Source organism: Sesamum indicum, linkage group LG7 (assembly GCF_026168435.1).
Source record: "Sesamum indicum cultivar Baizhima isolate 11 linkage group LG7, ASM2616843v1, whole genome shotgun sequence".
NCBI lineage: Eukaryota > Viridiplantae > Streptophyta > Magnoliopsida > Lamiales > Pedaliaceae > Sesamum > Sesamum indicum.
The window spans coordinates 4,861,569-4,878,419 of NC_142663.1; the positions used below are offsets into that span (position 1 = coordinate 4,861,569).

At 36.5% G+C, this 16,851-nt stretch overlaps 5 protein-coding genes across 7 annotated transcripts; 1 reads left to right on the forward strand and 4 right to left on the reverse strand.

The window, feature by feature from the left end:
* Nucleotides 1-604: 604 nt before the first annotated feature.
* LOC105165948 (HMG (high mobility group) box protein with ARID/BRIGHT DNA-binding domain-containing protein) lies at nt 605-3,582 on the forward strand. Its single transcript, XM_088882721.1, has 6 exons — nt 605-717; nt 1,186-1,404; nt 1,562-1,640; nt 1,769-1,931; nt 2,818-3,185; nt 3,266-3,582. The coding sequence occupies exons 2-6, from the start codon at nt 1,253-1,255 to the stop codon at nt 3,374-3,376; spliced, it is 873 nt and encodes a 290-aa protein (XP_088738847.1). The 5' UTR covers nt 605-717; nt 1,186-1,252; the 3' UTR covers nt 3,377-3,582.
* Nucleotides 3,583-3,860: 278 nt separating this feature from the next.
* Nucleotides 3,861-5,965, reverse strand: LOC110011246 (Ubiquitin-like superfamily protein). 3 transcript variants are annotated; one of them, XM_011085107.3, is made up of 5 exons: nt 5,674-5,965; nt 5,218-5,510; nt 5,002-5,107; nt 4,768-4,867; nt 3,861-4,251 (listed from the first exon to the last, which is right to left on the reverse strand). In XM_011085107.3, the coding sequence occupies exons 2-5, from the start codon at nt 5,474-5,476 to the stop codon at nt 4,156-4,158; spliced, it is 561 nt and encodes a 186-aa protein (XP_011083409.1). In that variant the 5' UTR covers nt 5,477-5,510; nt 5,674-5,965; the 3' UTR covers nt 3,861-4,155. The 3 variants fall into 3 exon arrangements, with proteins under 3 accessions (XP_011083409.1, XP_011083408.1, XP_020551168.1); XM_011085106.3 differs by having other exon boundaries at nt 5,218-5,579; nt 5,674-5,963; XM_020695509.2 differs by lacking the exon at nt 5,674-5,965 and having other exon boundaries at nt 5,218-5,667.
* Nucleotides 5,966-6,279: 314 nt separating this feature from the next.
* On the reverse strand, nt 6,280-8,426 carry LOC105165949 (Ribosomal protein L24e family protein). Its single transcript, XM_011085108.3, has 5 exons — nt 8,296-8,426; nt 7,823-7,928; nt 7,026-7,139; nt 6,769-6,905; nt 6,280-6,680 (listed from the first exon to the last, which is right to left on the reverse strand). Exons 2-5 carry the CDS (start codon nt 7,901-7,903, stop codon nt 6,509-6,511), a joined length of 504 nt encoding a protein of 167 aa, XP_011083410.1. The 5' UTR covers nt 7,904-7,928; nt 8,296-8,426; the 3' UTR covers nt 6,280-6,508.
* Nucleotides 8,427-9,002: 576 nt separating this feature from the next.
* Nucleotides 9,003-10,387, reverse strand: LOC110012305 (glutathione S-transferase PARB). The gene is made up of 3 exons (XM_020695303.2): nt 10,056-10,387; nt 9,903-9,951; nt 9,003-9,673 (listed from the first exon to the last, which is right to left on the reverse strand). Exons 1-3 carry the CDS (start codon nt 10,206-10,208, stop codon nt 9,210-9,212), a joined length of 666 nt encoding a protein of 221 aa, XP_020550962.1. The 5' UTR covers nt 10,209-10,387; the 3' UTR covers nt 9,003-9,209.
* Nucleotides 10,388-10,831: 444 nt separating this feature from the next.
* Nucleotides 10,832-14,978, reverse strand: LOC105165951 (mechanosensitive ion channel protein 8). Its single transcript, XM_011085110.3, has 5 exons — nt 13,124-14,978; nt 12,782-12,905; nt 11,755-12,048; nt 11,471-11,673; nt 10,832-11,264 (listed from the first exon to the last, which is right to left on the reverse strand). Exons 1-5 carry the CDS (start codon nt 14,770-14,772, stop codon nt 10,976-10,978), a joined length of 2,559 nt encoding a protein of 852 aa, XP_011083412.1. The 5' UTR covers nt 14,773-14,978; the 3' UTR covers nt 10,832-10,975.
* Nucleotides 14,979-16,851: the final 1,873 nt, after the last annotated feature.

Below are 16,851 nucleotides of genomic sequence, written 5' to 3' on the forward strand. Positions count from 1 at the left end.
AACTTAAAAAATTTGTAGTTTCTTGAATAATGTAATCATTGGTATGTTATGAATTTGAAATATATATATATATATATAAGAGACAATTTCACTGTCCTTCTTTGAGTAAAATTTATATTTATTTTCGATTAACTTATTACTAATTTATTACAAATCAAATAATTTTTTTTATGACCAAATCATCTTTATACATCTTCATATATTACTGTATGTGAAGAGGTATATCTTTATCTTTATAGGAGTAGTTTAGTCACAAAAAAATTGTTTGACTTGCAGTTAGCTAGTAATAAGTCAATTGAGAGTAAATATCAATTTTTATTTAGTTTTACTTCTTTTTTTTTTGTTAATATCACAAATTCAGTGAGTTTTAACTAATTGAGAAACTTATTTGTTAAGTGAAAATAAACCTTAGAAATATTAGATACAACTTTTTAAATTATATAAATCTACATATAATTATATCGAATTTGAAGGATGGAGAGTGTAATTATTCCCAAATATAGCAATCAATCAACATTAACCCCTCAAGTGAAAAAGAATGTGGAGAACAAAATTTGAAGTAGGTATGGTATGATATGATCAGGTCAGAACATATATTACTTCTGCAATTGGTTCACTTTCTTTGTACTTGAAAAAGAATCCACACAGACAACAGCTATTCCCCGGCAGCTCCCTCTTCCCTTCTTCCCTCCAATCACATTTCTGTCAGCCTTTCAGGTACACCTCAAACCCCCCCCCCCCCTCCCCCCCCCATCTAAAACAAAGATCAAGAAACTAAGACTTGGGCAATGATCCAAATTGATAATTAATGAACATGAGGCATTGATAGAGAAAGCAGAGAGAGAGTGAGAAGCATAGAGATTTGAAGAGGATTAATTTTGGGTTGGTAAGAAAAAGGCAGGGGGAATTGGGTGGGGTGGGGGGGGGTTGGGCAATGTATAACCGCTGCCTGAGCTGCAACCACACGCGTACCAAAACCCATGTCCTTAAGCTCAACCTCAGCCTTGGTCAGACTTATGCCCTCCCTTAATTACGAGCTTATCTTTGGCTTCATCTGTAGCTTTTTTGAGTTTTTAACACCAAACTATTCTTTTGTCATTTCCCACTTTAACATAACCTCTCTCTTTCTCTCTCCCCTCCATTTACTCGTCTTTGCCCGCCAACTACTTTCTTCTTGTTTGTCAGTCTCCGGCAACACTTTTTTGTTCTTTCTTGGTTTTCCGGCGAGTATTTGGCCGCGGGAGGTGAGTTCATGTGGCCAGAGAAGGTGATTCCCGGCGTCAATGGAGTTCATGGGAGGGGGTATCCCGTTCCACTGGCCTCCCATGAAGACGTGGTCAAGGATCGGACTCTCTTCATGAACACACTCAGAAGCTTTCACTTTTCTCTGGGCTCTAAATTTCTGTACGTCTATATATATTTTACCCCTCATTTTTTGGTGACAATCATGTTATGATATTGTAAGCATTTGAACAAGATTTTCATTTGGTATTTCTTTGTCTATTTTCTTTTGTAATTTAAATCTTTTGACATATATAATTTATTTATTTTTTGGGTGAAGGGTTCCTGTGATTGGAGGGAAGGAACTCAATCTGCATGTACTCTATGTGGAGGTCACCAGAAGGGGCGGCTACGATAAGGTTTCATAATTTAAATATGTCGACATATATATATATATATATATATATGTCTGTGTGTGTTTGTGTGTTTCTCTTGCTATTTATTTGTTATCTTCAATGATAAACGATTTTGGTCCCAAAAAATAAAGGTGGTAAATGAGAAAAAATGGAGAGAAATCAGTTCAGTGTTTGATTTCTCTCCCACAACAACCAGCGCTTCGTACGCGTTAAGGAAGCACTACTTCACTCTCCTCCATCTTTACGAGCTCGTTTACTTCTTCAGGCTCCAACCTTCCTTCCTTAATCATTCAGGTCCATAACTCTCTCTCTCTCTCTCTCTCTCTTGTTTTGCATTTTTTTCTGCTCCCCATTCTGCATTGTTTTGATTTTCTAATAACGTGATTGATTGTTTTTTTAATTATACACTAATCACACACTATAAGTTAAGTGTATACACTTGCTATATAATTAATTTAAGGAGTTTCCTTTCTTTTGAATATCTTTGTGCCTTTTTTTGGCTTTGTTAAGAGATGAAAACATAGAGTTCAGGTGTATATATATGTGTATGTATATGAATGTTTGCATTCATACTAATATACATAGGCTGCTTGGGTGTTTTCTTGTGGACCCAAAAATAGGACAAGGCCCAACTTGCAAGGGGATAATTTGTCCAAGACTAGTAGGAGGATATTGTCCAGAGTAGAAAATGTTGGACCTTCAAACATATATGTTATGCAGAGGAGAGCATTAATTGAAATGCTAAGTTGATGATAATAAATTATGAAATAGGAACCACACATCATTTAATTTCTCTGCCACAAACGTTATTGTTCTACTCCCATGTTGGGTAATGGCAATTTGGCAATTTTCGGCTTACTAGATTGCTATGTTCTTTATTTTCTACGTATTTAATTTTTGATGTGGATGTAATTCTTTTCATGGTACCACGGGCTGAGGAGGTCCACAAATCTATTCTTTTTTCTAGTTAATAATCCAACAAATCTATCAGGATGTGATTCGTAGGTTGTGTGAACTGTACTATGGGTGCCTACAGAGACCGAGTTATGTGCATTGGCATGCATGTAACTTAAAAGATGGAATACGAAATTTTAAAATAAGAGATCCAAACTGATGATTTTTATTCTGTTGCAATAAAACTACATATGATCATTATCGTACATGATTTTATTTCCTATAGGCCATTCCTTCCAAGCTATAGGAACCATCGACGCTAAATTCGACTGTGGTTACTTGGTCTCGGTCAGATTGGGGAACGAGACACTGAACGGTGTGCTTTACCATCCGGCGGGCTATCCTCCTCCTGCTTCGACCCATCAACCATGCAATGTGATCGTTCCTTACACCCCACAGTTTCATCAGCAGGGTCGTCGGGCTAGAAGAAGGAGGGCGGGTGATCCAGGCCGCCCCAAGCCCAACCGGAGTGGGTACAACTTCTTTTTTGCGGAAAAGCATTCAACGCTCAAATCTCTATACCCGAACAGAGAGAGGGAGTTCACAAAAATGATAGGGGAGTCCTGGAATAATCTGCCCCCTGAAGAAAGAGAGGTAAGTATACAGAAAATACCATTCTTGTGCGATCACTTTCTTCAAGTTTTTGGATTTCCTAAGTTGTTTGATATTTGCAGGTTTATCAGAGCTATGGGTTGAAGGATAAGGAAAGGTATCAGAAAGAACTGAAAGAGTACAAGGAGAGACTGAAGGTGTTGAACTCCAGCATGATTATGCGCAGGGAATAGCAAATTCAAGGGGATTTTCATTCAGACTTCAATAGAATTTATGCCTACAACTGAGAAGCTTCTGCATTCTCTCCTCAAATTTTCTTTTTGTTTCTCCCTTCTCCCCTCTCCTAATGCAGTTGTTGCAGTAATATTTTGATTTACAGAGGCTTTGTTCCTTACTTTCATCGGTGCAGTGAGCTAATTTGCAAGGTTTACTTCCAGTACATTGCACAGAGCTTACCCTCACAATCCGAGCGTCATTAGTGAAGTCCAGCATATTGCCAATTAGATGCCAAAGTGACATTTGACATCACGAGGAACACATCAACATAATAAGAGCATTAGGATAAATATTTGAGAAAAATGTGCTGAATTATATTTATGCCGACAGTTACATCATTCAAGAAAATCGAGCACAAACACATAGAAACACACACATGCATGTGTGTGCTCGGGCACAGAGGTAGATAGATTTATAGATATTAGAGATAGGAGAAAGAAGGGGAATAAATTTGGGCAAAATTAGTATATATTCTGCAATTCCTAGACAAAGTGGCACTTGTTTTGCAATTTGCAGAAAACAGAGAAAAAGATATTCTACAGAAAGTGCAGCAATGAAACTGGAAAGCCAGAATTACAGAACTAATACATCTAGTCCAGGTATACATTCCGAATTTGTTAACTTTTACTTCTCTAAAAAGCATAAAAGATGCAAAAGTTTAGAGAGGCAATTAATTGGCCACATCTGTTAGTAATTACAATCGGTTACCCAAATTGAGGTGTGCCGGATTTCTTGTTCAAGCTTTTCTGTTTAGACCATGAAAGAATCGGTGCTTTCTCCTCCTAGAATGCTTTCGAGAAGCTCTTGCAACAACATAAGGAACGAATTGCACCTGCAGTTTATGAAAACTTTCACATGCCCAACTCTCACAAAATCTTCAGAAAATCCCATAAAGAACAATGTTCTATGAAGAAAATAGGTGAACAGAGTGGCAAGTAATATGGCATCAATTCTTGACAAAGAAAATGAGCACTTCAGCGAACTTGTTATACATTTATGATGGCTTTGCTTGGAACTAAACTACCGTATTACCAATCAACACAATTTCAGCAGTGCTTTGAGACAAACTACCCTATCATTGTTGAACTCAAGATCACCTCAGCGTAATGCTGCTATATCACCCATGGATTGAATTATAAAGGAATCAACTTTTGTCATCACTGGTGGTTGAAAAAGTAGATTATAGTCACAGCACAATCAGATATCACCAAGCGATAAAAGGTTTTAACTTTAGTATGATCAATCTCTCATGCAAGCAGAAGCTATACAAATCTCACATGTTGAAAATTATTTGCAGCTAATAGGCTTTTCATATGAAGGTGAAATCCGACAGCTAGAACAGAACTACCTGAGAGTTGTTCCTCACTCCGTAATGCTGAAGTGCAGCATTGTCATCAAGTAGCTTCTCATTGAGGTATGAAAGGCAAAAGTTTGCCCATACATGTTTCCTGCAAATCATAGGCAACTCTTATGGATAGCTTGAATGTGATAACAACATTAGCCGCAACATTTTACAATAGTTCTCAGCAATTGGATTTCAGGAAAATGTCTCCGTTGCAATGAATGCATGTTTTGAACATACCAAGAAATGTGACGATGACCCATCCGTGACTCCTCCATGTCATTCACTTTCTTCTTAATTGCTAATTTCAAGTCTTTCACTGTTGCAGAATTCATCACAGCCACCTCTTCTCATCCAAAAATGGAAAACAGAAATCAGCAACATCCTATTGTTACATTTCACATAATTACTAAAAGATGTTTGTGAAAATGACAAGCAGAGAAAATTTTGAAGTACCGAGGGATGTGCCGTCCAACTTAAGGACGGTGATGCGCATGGCGCTGCCGAGCTCCAAGTTGATGAGAGTGTCCACGTCGGACAGCGACGGTTTCTTTGGAACGTCGGCGAGAATTGGGTCAGTGAGAAGTGCCGTCAGTGTTGATTGTAATCTAGCCTTCTTTACGCTGCTATTACTGTACTCCGGTGGGGTGTCTACGGCGGCGGTAGTGCTGGTACCAGCCTCCCCCGCCTTCTTATCGTCGGTTAATGCATCCATCCCTCTTCACAACGAATTCGACTACGGCACGCCTCTGTAGAGATTCCAAAAACTTTCCGTATTTAAATGGAAGCGCATTCACTGAAATCTCAGGAAAATTAACCTACATGATTACATCTTGTACGATTAACATTTCGTATCGTCAATTGTTGTGATCTACTGATCTCACAAAATGCGAAGTGGAGACGAATTCTTACCAAAATATTTGGTTGAGTAGAACTTAGGTCCTGATATATGTATTTGAGCCCCACGTAGCTTGGCATAAGTCAGCTATAGGGATTCAGTAGCGCATGCCCAATCCTCGAGAGACTCCGATATAGATTTGAATCGTTGCCAAAATGTCTTGTCTTCACATTTTATATGTACATATGATAATGATTAATATTTTGTACAACTGCAGGAAATTTGTGGTTAATCCCCACTTAAGAAAATTGAAATAAACTTGAGCTTGGCTGAAACCTTAAGAACAGTTATTCATAACTGGGCATTCATCAATGCTCAAGCTATTGCGGGCACACTTTTGGTCTGACGTTAGTTTCGCTCAAAGCAAAACTCATACTAAGAAATCGTCGAGCCATTGCAGAGACACTGTCTATCTCTTGTTGGTTCAACCAGAGCCAAATGTAAAACTCACCACTCTTAACATAATCGATCACAAGACAGGAAGCAACTTATGCACAATGAACCCAATTTTCCAGATGTCTCACGCCGTTAATTTCTGATGCAGGGGACTGATCCAAGAATTGCGATTGAGTATATTATCAATAAAAAGCATGAGGATCATGAGTTCAAAGATCACCATCTGACAAAATTTTGGCATTAGTTATAGGAGAATGAGATACAATATCAAGACCGTATTGCAATAACATGTCCAACCCAATCTGAAGGAGACCATACGTCATTAGTAGTGAAAATGTAACCCTTTTCTAGTGATCCAAACCAAACAATAAGCAACGGTCCATGAATACATTACTAGTCTTTGAATTCTTAACAAGAAAAAAGTGATGGAAACGGTGTGCCAAAGTAATCCAATCACTCCTCCATGCGATTGTCCTCTGTTTGCTGTTGGGAAACCTTGACCTTGAGCTTTGGTAATGTGAGTGAGGGCTCTTGTTGAAGAGCAGCAGGAGCTTTGACCATGTGAATGCTCTGCTCCAGTTCCTTTGCTGCCTCTCTCTGCAATTGCGCTTTCTTTCCCTTCATTCTGTCCACATACACAGCATAGACAGATAAATGTTAAAAGAAGTTCATGTAGCACTATGAATTTTGATGAACAAGAAAGGAAAAAGGACCTCTTTGCATGGTGTCTGGCCTCCCTATCAACTCTGACTTTATCGATCTTCTTAATGGCCTTAAGAGTGTTCTCTGTCACATTCCTGTCATATCTCTCAGGCCTGTTCCGCTTCCTCTCAAATTCAAATGTTGCATCCTTTAAATTTTAATGGACAACAGAAGTTCAAACAAAAACCAGAACAAACATTAGACTGCTTGCAGCCGGCATTGGAAAGAAGAAAAGAAAGCATCAAAATAGAGCTACTATAATGTCCACCTGAGTCATGTCCTTCCCATGCAACCGCCTGTAAGCCTTAGTCCATTTTACTTTACGCGGATTTCTCTTCATCTTGAAATTTTTGTGGCATTTAGAACGACAAAATCTAAAGATCTGAAAATGAAACTTAATGGAGTTAATGCATTTAAACTACAAATACGAATCACGACATACATTGATTGAATAATATAAAAGAGCAATGCTTTGTGCTTAAACACCCAACCCCATCAAAATCGGTTTAAATCTGATCCAAATCAATATCAGGAAAAGAAATTGAAAAAATATTCATGCAATAAACTAAACAGGTAATCACCACGCCTCCCATTATTCCTCGGTTGAAATATCAGAATTATCAGCCCCAGATCCTAACTGAAGAAGTCCCACAAAACATCAACATTTTTTTAAAAGCAGGACTGAATCTAATTATGCATCCATCACAAGAGAAACTTCATTAGAAAGCAGGATTCCACATCTCTGCCCGTCAAAGGTTCGGCATACCTTAATGCCATCAAGTCAAACTAACCTACACAATATTACAATTCCTGCTCAAAATTTAATTTAACAGATGAGTGTTATCTTCTAGTTTCTTGTTATATGTCGCACATGACAACAAAGCATAAGACTCTATCCAGACAGTTACTTCTAACCTCCTCTTTTACATAACATCAAACTGATGATCCTTTATATAACAAATCACCAGTCGCCTTTATATACTCAAATGAATCATAGTCACAACAAGCAATAACTTTTTACAAAAATTGATCATTTGCAGCAGGGGACTATCAGTAAAAGCTCACCTTTGCATCATTACGAACAAATTGAATCCCATGGCCGGGATATATAGTAGAAGAACAGAACCAGCACTTCTCCAACCTCATCTTTGTTTAGTGTTAAGAAAAAACCCTGCTAATAAATTTAAACAAATGATTTCCAGATTAAAGATAAAACTCCGAAAACCAGTAAATATCATTATTACATATATAAACCAAAAATTCCGCGAACTGGTAAATAAAAAGATTTAACCAGAATAGGAACTTGAAAATTAACTATAACCAAGAAATCAAAACAGGGCAAACAAACGGAGTGTAAGAATAGTTGAAAGCAATTGCACATCGGTGAAGAAAAGATCACTTCCTTTCACGGCAGAAAGAAGAGAATCCAAAAATACAAAACATACGGACCCAAATCAAATCCAACTAGAGAAAAACAGTGGGAATTCGAGAAAAGAATATTATCGAATGCAGAAGGCGGCTCTAACAAAGAAACGCACCTGCAATTGGGACAGAGGGAGAACAGCAATCCCCCAGTGGGAACAGAAGAGAGGAGGGAAAGAGGGGGTATTAGGGTTTTATGCTAGGTTAGACGGTGTCGTACTCGTAAGTTGTCAAACCCAAGAAGCGATTTTAAAAGCGTTTATAATGTTTTAATCTAATTTATTTTTTGAAAATAAAAATATTTATCTATAATTATCCTAAAACATTATTCAAAATTCAAGATGTGATATTAATGGTAGCAGTGTGAAATATATTAACGTTGCATTTGGATTGATATATTTAAAATTATTCTAATAACAAGTTTTTTGTATTTGTTTGGTTAATTTTAAATTAAAATAATTACATTTATACTTTTTAAGTTCTATTTTTTTTACACAAACTACTCCTATTTTTTTATAATTACATATATACCAATTAAAAACGTCGACACTATTTACATCACTCTTATTTTTCTTTTTAAATTACACATACACCTCCAAAAATGTTATATTATTATACAAAGTACTCCAACTTTTTTGTCTGTCTGTAGTTAAGTACATATGGTTTGTATAAACACATTATAAAACAGAAGGAGGTGTAAAAGTAATTATTTCTTTTTAAATTTAAAGTATTTCAAATCTTTTCAATTTCAATTTTAAAATTATGTTGTATTAAACTTTGATGAATTTTAAATTATTTTTCTATGGTGTCATTTTGTTCAAAATTTTCCCATAAATCCAAATATAGCATAAGGAATCACTCCATTACAATCATTGTCCTGTAATCTTCCCAAAAACAAAGCTAATGTAACTTCTCACAAACCTTTGAATCTTCCCAAAAGACAGAGCATCTCAACTCTAACACAAACATTCAGCATTCCAGCTAACAAAACAGACTACAACAACATCAAGAAAGAAACACAAGTCTCAAGTCAAGCACTTGGAGGGGGTGAGTTCTGCATCTCAACAACCTTCTTCCAAGACTCTCGGCTTGATATCTCACCCCACCACCTCTCCACATTCTTCCTCGACAGGAAGAGCTCTCCTCTGTCGGTTGCATTCACCAAGTATTGCCCGTTGGGCAGGTGAGAAAGATCCGCCAACGTGAACTCATCACCAGCCAAGTACCTACTCTCTCCCAGCCTCTTCTCATACACATCGAGCACTTTGGCAAGCTTCGCCTCGTTCTGCTTGATCAAATTCTCGTCCTGCTTTAACTTCATCCTCGGTGCAAAAGCTAGTTGAAACACAAGAACCGAGCTTGGTGGATTGAAGCTTTGTCCTTCAGCCTCTAACCATTGATCAATTGATGCTTTCTCCAAAGGGTTTGTTCCAAATAGTTTGTTTCCTTGGTTTGCATATTTGTCACAGATATATCTGGATATGGCTCTGGATTCTGGTTTTTAAGACATAATTAAGGTTTTAATGGCAATTCATTATGCATCTTCTATTCCCTTTCATATATTCACGTCATGTGTATAAAATCTTTTCTTACATAAATTTTAATGACGTAAATCATACACATGTAATTTACGTGCGGAATGGAATATAAAATTCAAAAGAAAAACCAACCAGAGAGAGAAATAGACTGAAAAGTTAAATGCATTAGTGGGTAAGATCAATACCAAAGAGAGTAATGCTCTCATCTTGAAAAGCAGGTACTTGTCCAAATGGCTGTCCCAGAAACACAACCATCATCAAGAAAAGCAAACAAATGTATCTTCAACAACAAAGTAAGAGCCTTGGCAAACACTCCTAAATAAAAAGAAAGCATTGACCTGAATCTTGAGGTAATCAGGCTTCTTGTGTTCACCTCTGGCCATGTTAACAGGAAGGAGTTGAAATGGAACATCTTTCTCGAGGAGGCAGGCGAGCACTCTTGACACGGCGGTGGAGAGTGGAGGGCCGTACACTTTCACGGCGGCAGCCATTGGAAGGGTTTGTGCAGTTGATAGTTTGGTGAGGTTAATGTTGTCTTCTGTTTCTTAAGCTATTTCTTGTTTGCTACGTTCTTGAGCTTTGCCACTGTGTTCAACTGTCGACCATTGAGAATTGGGGCACACTCTGTCCGCACTTTATCCATTTGCTTTAACGAGGCTAACGGGTCCACGCAGCCAATCTCCAACAACTACTTCTTTATCGATTTTAATGTTTGTTTACTTTAAAAATAATAAATTACAAAGAGCGCTTATTATTAAATGTTATAATAATAAATATGTTCTCATTTTTTAAATATTTATAAATATTTTTTATAATTAACAATCGTCGGACACATATTTATTATAATAGACTTTCACACTAAGAAATTTATTAAATAACCGTTAAATTAAGAGAATTGTATATAATATTTTTAATCAATAAATGAGTACTTATAACTATGACAAATCTCATAAAAAATCAATGTAATTCACCCTTACAAAAAAGTGCAAATGGATTTATTTTTATGCCTTTTCAATTGTAAACGTTTTCCCATTTCTTGATATCAATCATTACGTTATCTATTTTTACAATTCTTGAGTGATTATTAACAAAGGCAATGAACTTGAGACAAATATGCAAACATAAACATAGTTCTTCATGCATGGAAGAAACAACTATACAATACAAACTATTTGGCTAAATAGACAACCAACATGTCATCTCTATATCACATGCTTTATTCAAGTATACCTCCTCTCCCCCATGTAGTTCAAGCAATTCATGCAGCAGAAGCTGTCCAGTTAGATGGCAGTCTACTTGAACTAATAGCCGGCATGTTGCGCACATTTACGTCAAGCGGCAGCATACGATATTCGATATCAAGTTCCCGGAAAATTTTAATCATCTCCTCAACCAGAAGCGCTCTCCTCGCCCATCTCTCACCCATGTCTTGATGATTCATCTTATGCGAGAGCCACACTGAAAACTTCAACCTGTTCATGTCCTCTATGTCTCTCATGACTATTGCTGGTGCTGGGTACCAATGGTCGCTCCGGTTGTCGACATACCTGCAAATGCACCAACCACAACACTTCGTTGAGGACGACTTTTTGTGATGTAATTAAATAGGCAAAATCACACGAGTTGATATTAAAGAGAAACGATGTCTGTAAGTATTATCATGTGAAGATGCCAATGGAGGTGGCCATTTGCTTCTTGCAGTAAAAGAAAAATTGCTAAACAAGTATACAGGGAAAAGGATAAGAATGCATACTTTGTAATCCTCTCCTTCATTATAGCAATTTTCTCGACGGGAGTTGAAATATGGACACAGAAATCAATTGCGTCTCCCATATCTGGGCTACGGTAATAATTGTGAATCGGCTTTGTAGATAGGACACTGTTTGGGTAGTATATTTTGTGGTTGTCGAACTTTAGAAAAACTGTTGTCAGTATATTCATTTCTTCAACCACCATCTGATAATAAAATGATTAAAATGAGTATGATAGATGCAAATCCTGATAAAAGGAGACAATATTGCATGCAAGAGAACTTACTTGGACTCCATCAACTTCAACACGATCACCCACATCAAACGGGTGCATCACAAATAAAAAGATGATCGCCTCAAATGTTGTCTTGCATGTGTTTCCAAACATGAAGACCACTAAAAGAAGCTGGGAGCTTAAGAAAATAAAGAAGTGTGTAGTTGCAACTTTCAGTATAAGCAGCCAGATGACAATAATGAGAACTCCCACCAATACATTCAGCATTTGGTGTAATTTGTTAACGGCAGTTTTTGTGTCGTTTAAAGACAAAGCAAGCGCTCTCCGTTCTCTAAATGCATTGACCTGGTGAAAGAGATTCAAACTATGTTCAATGTCTTTCGTCATAAAATAATTCATACTAAAGAAGCACATATAACAAGTCCGCAAAAGTAGGAGACAAGTTTAAACTTAAATTGTAATGTAACATATACTGCATAAGAGAAATGCCTTTCATTGGTATGATTCATATTTTAAAGGCATTGGGCATTTCAAACCAGAGAAAAACAAGAGAATAGTTTCTGAAACCATTTGCATTTCAAGAAAAGGATGCAGCAGTGGATAATGAAGAAATTTTGCTAGCAGTGCATATCCTGCACAGGGTCTTTTACAGTTAGGTCAACCAAGATTACACTCTGGTTCATACTGACCTTATCTGTTAATTAGATTACACGTGCATTCCACCAAATATATTTCATGATAAACTCGGGTTCAATTTGTGGGTTGCATGATGATAATCCGTAAATCAACCAAGACAAGTTTTAAAATCTAAACATAGTTTAGTTATTTAGGTACATCTAATGAAAAAACCAGCATGTCTGTGGCCTAAAATAAGACAGTACTAGAATGTATTTCTGCATTGATATTGTTCATTATTTACTTCAATGGAATTACAACCTACTTATCTGTTAAGCGAATGTACCGCTGACCACCATGTACAAGTTGACACAATACTTTCTGTAGTAAGAAGAAACAACAAAGCTAGCATTCATGAACTCTACCAACAAAATAAGGAAAAAGATGAGATAAGTTCACTTACCACCCAATTTTTAAGAGCTCGCTTGCTGATTCCTTTTTGCTCGCTTCCATCTTCAAAGAGACGCATGGTCTTTAAAACCTCATCCTCGCGCATAAAACGCATTAAATCCTCTTGGTAAATATATCTGATCACAGAAAGCAAGCCATCACATAAAGAAATTTACGTAATAATAGTTCATAGACGTCTTAACTAACTCAAACTATGTGTTGCTCTAATATCAGTTCTAACAGATGACCTCCTACACTATTGTAGGCTTCTTCGGCTGTGCCATTTTCAAATAGACTTACAACACAATCAGCTGAATCGAAACTCAATAGAGAAATTAATACGAGAGGAACTCACTTAGATCCTGGCTTGGCCACATTATTGAATATCTTCTTGGCAGCAGCTTTAGCCTGGTTTTCACTTGTAATCTGCACCATCGCCTCATCTTCACCAGCCGAGCCCTGTATCTTCTCGTCTAGAGTTGAGAGTACCCCTTTCCTAACAATATTCATCAACCTCTTCATATTCCAAGCTGATATATTCTTCTGATTCAGCCTATGCAGATGATCAATAGTAATACCATTCTGCTCGTCCTTCTTAGACATCACTTTAGAGAACATGGGACTTTTAGCACCCGTTGACACCGTACTCTTCCTCGGAGTAGCAATAACTCTTCCACTCTTTGGAAACATATTGGCCTTCAGATCAGCCGGAATAGTCACCCCGGCCTTCTGAAGCTTCTCAACCTCAACCATCACCCGCTCCTCCTCCTCCTGCTCCCGCTGAATCTCAACCAACGGTGGCCCCGAAAGGGTCTCAATTACATACTGATTGAACAAAGACTCCTGAATCCGATCGAAAAATGTACTCACATGGAACGACGACGCCAGGACCTTAACAAGCAAAGTTTTCAATAGCCAAATCAACGTTCCCACCAAGAGGCACACCCAAATCTTAGTCACATACGGCAAAATCTTCCCTTTCGTCACCCTTTCGACCTTCTTGTCAAAAATGCACTGCCAAGCAATCAAAACCAGCGCCAACCAGACGCAATTCTGAACGGCGTTCCTCAGCCCGTACACGAAGTACAAAACCCGTTTCCTCAGAAGAAAATTCCTCTCAATAAAGAAAACCACAATCCTAACCCCCCATCCAGAAACCAATCTTCCAGAAATCAAAACCAAAACCATCAGTTCCCATTTCCAGAGCTCCAACTGAAACACAGTTCTCTTTTTTAAGAAATCAATAGTTAAACTACAAATTAAAGCCGCAACAATTAAAATTAAGCTCAGCAACTGTAGAATTGAAAGAAAGCTAAACTTCATTCTCTTGTAATCCTCCGGCAAATCCTCTTCGAGAAAAGGGTCATCCTCGTCAATTTCACTCGTCCCTTTTCCTAAAACCTGTGATTTCACCGTTCTCTGAGTCTGAGATTTGTGAATATTATCCTCCGGAGGGTCGAGTAACCTCGACTTTGTCTTCGTTCTCATCAAACTAGATTTCCTCCGGAAAGAATTGTTCGAGCTGCAAACAACCACCTCCTCCGGTTCACCGGACCGGCGGCTGGCAGCCGGCTCGACATTCTCGTGAAATGAAACACGGACGTCCCTCGGCGTCAGTTGCCCGTAGTTGTAAGTATTCGGGCTCTCCGGTATTCTAGACAAAGGAGATTGATGGGACATCGGAGACTCCGTGACGAAATCGAAGTCCTTGGAGCTGGCGGCGGCTCTCATTACTGCGTCGTTAGAGAAATCGTAGCTCGAGTCCCTCCACATTCTGTTAGCCCCGCCGTCATTGCTATTACTACCAGCAACATTCCTATTTGGTGAATCCCGGCTGTTGATTCTGGTGACACCCTCTTTAGCAGGCGACGGCGACGAGGTGGCGGAGGAAGACGACGCCATGGTCGCAGCAGCAGAAGACGGTGGCTTTTCTGTCAAGAGAATCTGTCGCTCCTCTTCTTTCTGAGGTGGTGAAGATTTGAAAGATTTACGGAGAGTTTCCATGTGAGGTAGTGAGCAACTCCAACTCTTAAAAGGGCTGGTAATTATCAAGACTCCCGATTATTCAAAACGATTTCTTTAATTAATTCCTTTGCGGAAATATAATAATGGCGAGAGGGCGATGAGCTGTTGCCACTGACAGACAACCAGAGGTGGAGGTGCAGAAGAGTTTTTGAAATGATGGAAATCCAGACCGCTGAACAAATCCCAGCCCTACAGATGGCCCGACGGTGTAAAACTTCGGCCAACCTACGCGTTCGTGGGGTTTTTACCTCCACTTGTAATAATAGGATTTAGATTTTCCTTATAATATCATAATGAATTTTATATGAAAATCTAATATTGACTGTCGAATGAGGACCAATTGGATTGTTAAAATTACGAAGATATCAATAATTTTTTAAATAATAAAATATTTATAATTATAGTGAATTATATTAATTTTTTTAAATTATATATATTTTTTAATTATTAATTACAAATATTTCCTGCCATATATTATAAGAATATTTATAATTTTTTAAATAATAAAAAATTAATTACGATAAATTTTAAAAGAATTTATCGAAATTGATCTTTATAATTATGTTAAATTTCAATTATTATTATTATATTAATTTGTTTGTTTTATTTAAAAAATCAAAGGAAAGTTGTTGCGGGGCAATTTCTTGTTTTCCTTAATTATAATGTACCTAAATTTTGTAATATTTGTTGAATTGTTAGAAGGATCAATTTTCATACCATAATTAAAATTGTGGGTGCATTCATTAAACACTTTTTCGAACGCTTACTACCTTAATTATAAATACACAAGTAATTAACATGATTAAACCCACAATTGAGATTTTGTCTCCTTTTATAAATATAAACTAGGTATTATCTTGTGTTTTTGTTTAATCTAATTACTACAATATTAAGATAAATTCAGATCAGTCTTGTGTGACCTTAACATTATGTTACAGGGATAGTACTGGTAATATGGTCTGAATTTTGTTTGGATCCGAGAAAAGGATTTGGAAAAATAATTTCAAATAATTTAATTAGAAATAAATTTAAAATCCATCAAAATATAATTCAAATTTAGAATTGAAGAATTTGAAAACCTTTAAATTTAGAATTATCCAAATATATTCAAATAATTTATTATTAAAGAATCCAAATGCAACATAAAAGTCCAAAATATGTCTTCTTGACTCGTTGATTTATTCTACAAAAATAACTTAAACTATTCGTACATTGCAAATTTTGATATTTCATGTAATTTTTCTTAATTGTTTTTTGGGGAAGGGGTTAAAAGTTGGATTCGTCTCAATTCACCTTTCTGAGTGTTCAACAAACATCGTAAAAATGTTACCAAAATACTAGCTCTCGGAGAAAAAAAATTCAAATGACAGGACATTTTTGCTTATATTTATTTTTTTCCTCCAAGAGGATTTTTCTTATAATATCCACACGTGATTTTTTTAATATTTAAAATTTTACAAGAGAATAAGGTGCATTAGATCCATCAAAAAAAATTATATGATTTTTGTAGTTTAAATAAATTTTATATAATCAACAATTTTTTTTCATTACAGATAAAGAGAAAATTGCAATTCATAGTGAATCAATATGTTTGTTTTTATTTTCAACTTATTTCCGAGACAAGTCAAAACTACCCAATGTTTGCCATCATTCAAAAACACCTTATTTAGGTGTTTTTAACTGTTTTAGCATAAAAACATACATATATATATATATACACACATATATACATAAATATATATAAAAAAAGCATGATTTGACAATGAATAGTAATTTTTGTCTCCCAAAATACAACATTAAACATATGATACTTATTTTAAATTATCTCCAAAGACATGATTTGACAATGAATAGTAATTTTTGTCTCCCAAAACACAACATTAAATATATAATACTTATTTTAAATTATCTCCAAAAATAAATCCAAATATACATACTATCTCTAACACACACTTGTTTATCTTTGTTTTTCTCTCTCTATTTCCACAAAACACAACAAAACACTCAGAAAACGAATCCAAACATTATGATTATTTCTTGTTCACCATCACAGTCTCA